The following is a 3,400-nucleotide window of genomic DNA, read 5'->3' as shown; positions in this document are numbered from 1 at the left end:
ATGTTTTAAAGCCGGTGCAGTCATGGTCGAGGCTACTGCTGTATCATTTATTGAAAAAGGTGGATAATGACTCCAAGCTTGCATGGTCAAGAGAAACGCGTAAAATAGAAGAACCAACTTTTCAACAGTTTCTAACATTTTTGAATGAGCGTATAAATGAAAAAGAGAAAATTGAAGATAGTACAAGAGCATCGCAAAAATCCTTAGCCCCGCATACTGGCCGTTTCAATTCCATCGTGTCTCAAGTGCAAACAAGGTCACTCTCTTTATCAATGCCCAGCATTCAAAGAACTGTCGGTGACATTGAGACATGACTTTGTACGGACAAACGGTATATGTCCAAACTGCCTGCGTACAAAGCATAGCTTGACCGAGTGCAAATTTTCAAATTGCAGGATGTGCAAGGGCAGACACAACACATTATTACATGAAAATAAATCACCGGTAAACACGATCTCCGTTTATTCTTGTACACGGCCGGTTGCAAATATTAGTATTCTACCAACAGCAATAATAATGGTAGAAGACAACCAAAATGTTCTACAGCCCTGTCGTGCGTTGTTAGACTCCGGTTCCCAATCAACGTTGATAAAAATTTCTATAAGCGGGATCGGTCAACCTACCAAATGCATGATGACTAGAGGCAAGGTCATGCTGAATATTTACGCGGCAAGCGATACTCGTATTTCAACTTCCACATATATCGTGCCAACACTTACAGGGGAAATGCCTCAAACTAAGTTGCCAAGTTCTAATACAACATTTTTCAGAAACCTCATCCTAGCGGATCGGCACTACGACCAACCTGGCCCCATTGAAGTATTGCTTGGTGTCGACGTAGTTTTTCAAGTATTTATCGATGGCCAAATAACACATCCATCACAGAAGCTAGTTGCCAAAAATACACTATTCGGCTGGGTTATAGCAGGAAAGACACCTACTATTGATTGTCCAACTGATATAAGTGTAATGCAAGCGTCTTTTGCTGACCTTGATAGCCTCGTGAGAAGCTTTTGGGAACAAGAAAGCCTTATTGATGGCAAGGTATCAAGGGAGAGTGCGGAAAGTCTTATCGAGGAGCACTTTCGTCAGCATTAGGCAGTGGTCCACGGGTATTGGGTGGGACGATCCGATACCGCAAGGTTTGCGTGCCAACTGGAATGCCTTTCGTAATGGCTCCGACGACCTCTCTGAAGTTTCCATATGCCAATGGATGCAGCTCGTAGAGGATTCCAAAGTAGAATTACATGTATTTGCTGACTCATCGAAATTGGATTATGATGCCGTGGTATATATGCGTGTTATAGACAATCAGGACAACATTCATATTTCACTCGTCGCAAGTAAAACCCGTATAGCTCCTTCTAAGGCCATGCTAAGTATTCCACGTTTAGAATTATGTGCGGCGCTTTTAGTCGCTCAATTAGTTGAAAGGGTAAGCCAGTCAATAGCTCTTTTTAATATAAAGTATTTCGGTTGGTCGGACTCTACGGCGGTACTTTATTGGATAAAAGGGTACCCTCGCCAAAGAAACGTATTTGTCGACAACCGTATTTCACAAATTGTAAGCTTACTTCCCGCCTCTTGTTGGAATTATATTCCCACTGCGCTCAATCCTGCCGACTATATAACGAGAGGAGTAAGTCCCAAGGATCTGCTGAAGCCTAAATTATGGTGGGGTGGTCCTGAGTTTTTGCAGCAATCGAAACTAAATACGTGGACGATTCCAAACAGTGCCAACCGTCACAACAGAAGATTTTTATGCAGAGTATTTGTCTAGATTCTCCAATTTCCATCGACTAATTCGGCGAGGCTAGATCAGTAGTTATACGACTTGCGCGGCATTCGATGTTTGAAGCAGACATTAAAAATCTGGAACGAGGACGTCCTCTTCACAAACGAAGTAGTAGTAGTAGGGTTGGATGCATTTCTCGACGAAAAGGGCATTGTTCGAATTAACGGCAGACTATCTGCAGCAAGGATTACCTACGATCAAGCGTACCCCCCGATTCTTCATTACGATCATCATTTTAGTAAGATACTAATTAGGTGGATACACATACGGAATATGCATTCTGGTCTTCGCCAAACGATTAATTTAGCCTCATTAACATATTACATAATCGGTTGCAGTAGAGGTGTACATCGATGCATATACAGCTGTCCCGTTTGTATGCGGTATAGAAGTCTAAGTTATGAGCAGCAGATGGGTCAATTGCCACCGTCGAGAGTTCAACCGAGTATGCCGTTCGCCGACACAAGTATAGATTACTGCGGTCCTATAACAATTCGGACATGGAAGGGACGCGGTGCTAAAATGCATAAGGCCTATATTGCGCTATTTGTTTGCATGTCAACGAAGGCTCTGCATCTCGAAGCAGTGACCGAATTGTCCACTGAAGCATTTATTGCCACACTACGGAGATTCGTGTCACGTCGAGGTGTCTGTCGCAACATTTTCAACGACAACGGCCTCAATTTTGTTGGTGCAAATGCATATCTACGGAGTATATCTAATTTACACAATACAGAAGATTATAGGCGAGCCGTTGTAAATGAGTCATCGACCCTTGGTATATCTTGGCATTTCTCGCCTCCTCATGCTCCTCATTTTGGGGGATTATGGGAGGCTGGCGTCAAAACTGTCAAATTCCATCTTCGTCGCGTGATGGGCGTAACTTCGTTAACCTTCGAAGAGCTCTCAACAGTATTGTGTCAAATAGAGGCCTGTGCGAATTCTCGGCCATTATGTCAACGATTTGAAGGCGATATGGACCCTTTAACACCGGCGCACTTCTTAATCATGCGTTCCATGAAATGTCTTCCGGATGAAGGCGAATCAGTATCGGCTCTAAACCGGTGGCGTTATATGCAAACACTCGTAAGGGGTTTTTGGCGCAAATGGTCTGATGATTATTTGACTCAATTACGCAAAAGGCCCAAATGGAAAAAGGTAATAACGAACCTTAAGGTTGGAGATGTAGTCATATTAAAGGACGCAAACCTACAGCCTGGCAAATGGAAATTGAGTCGCATTACTCAGCTTTATCCTGGAAATGACGGCTTAGTACGCGTGGTAGAGGTTAAAACTGCGAGTGGCACGTATCGCAGATCCATATCCAAGCTATGTCCATTGATGATAAACGACGCCTAGTTAAAGCTTCCAGCTTAAACCGGGGGAGTATGTTTGAGATGATACTAGAAAATACAACCCTAGCTTTAGTTGTTTGACATGTTAATTATCCTGTATTCCTTTTCTTATGAATTTTCGTTACCTTTGTTCTTGTCTTGTATAATAAAAATTTCTTTCAGTCACTTCGTTAAGTGAAATGTAAGAACCAACACGTGTATTTCAATTAATCCTGTTTAATTACAAGTCGTGTTAATAAAATATTTTGTA

The 3,400-nt window shown here is 42.4% G+C and overlaps 1 protein-coding gene across 1 annotated transcript; it reads left to right on the top strand.

Moving 5' to 3' along the window:
- Positions 1-2,242: 2,242 nt before the first annotated feature.
- Positions 2,243-3,154, top strand: LOC118738308. Its single transcript, XM_036469232.1, has one exon. It carries the CDS (start codon positions 2,243-2,245, stop codon positions 3,152-3,154), a length of 912 nt encoding a protein of 303 aa, XP_036325125.1.
- Positions 3,155-3,400: the final 246 nt, after the last annotated feature.

The sequence above is a fragment of the Rhagoletis pomonella genome, unplaced genomic scaffold (genome assembly GCF_013731165.1).
Source record: "Rhagoletis pomonella isolate Grant_MI unplaced genomic scaffold, Rhpom_1.0 Rhpom_scaffold_00004, whole genome shotgun sequence".
Taxonomy (NCBI): domain Eukaryota; kingdom Metazoa; phylum Arthropoda; class Insecta; order Diptera; family Tephritidae; genus Rhagoletis; species Rhagoletis pomonella.
This window is presented reverse-complemented; position numbering and strand designations above follow the sequence as displayed.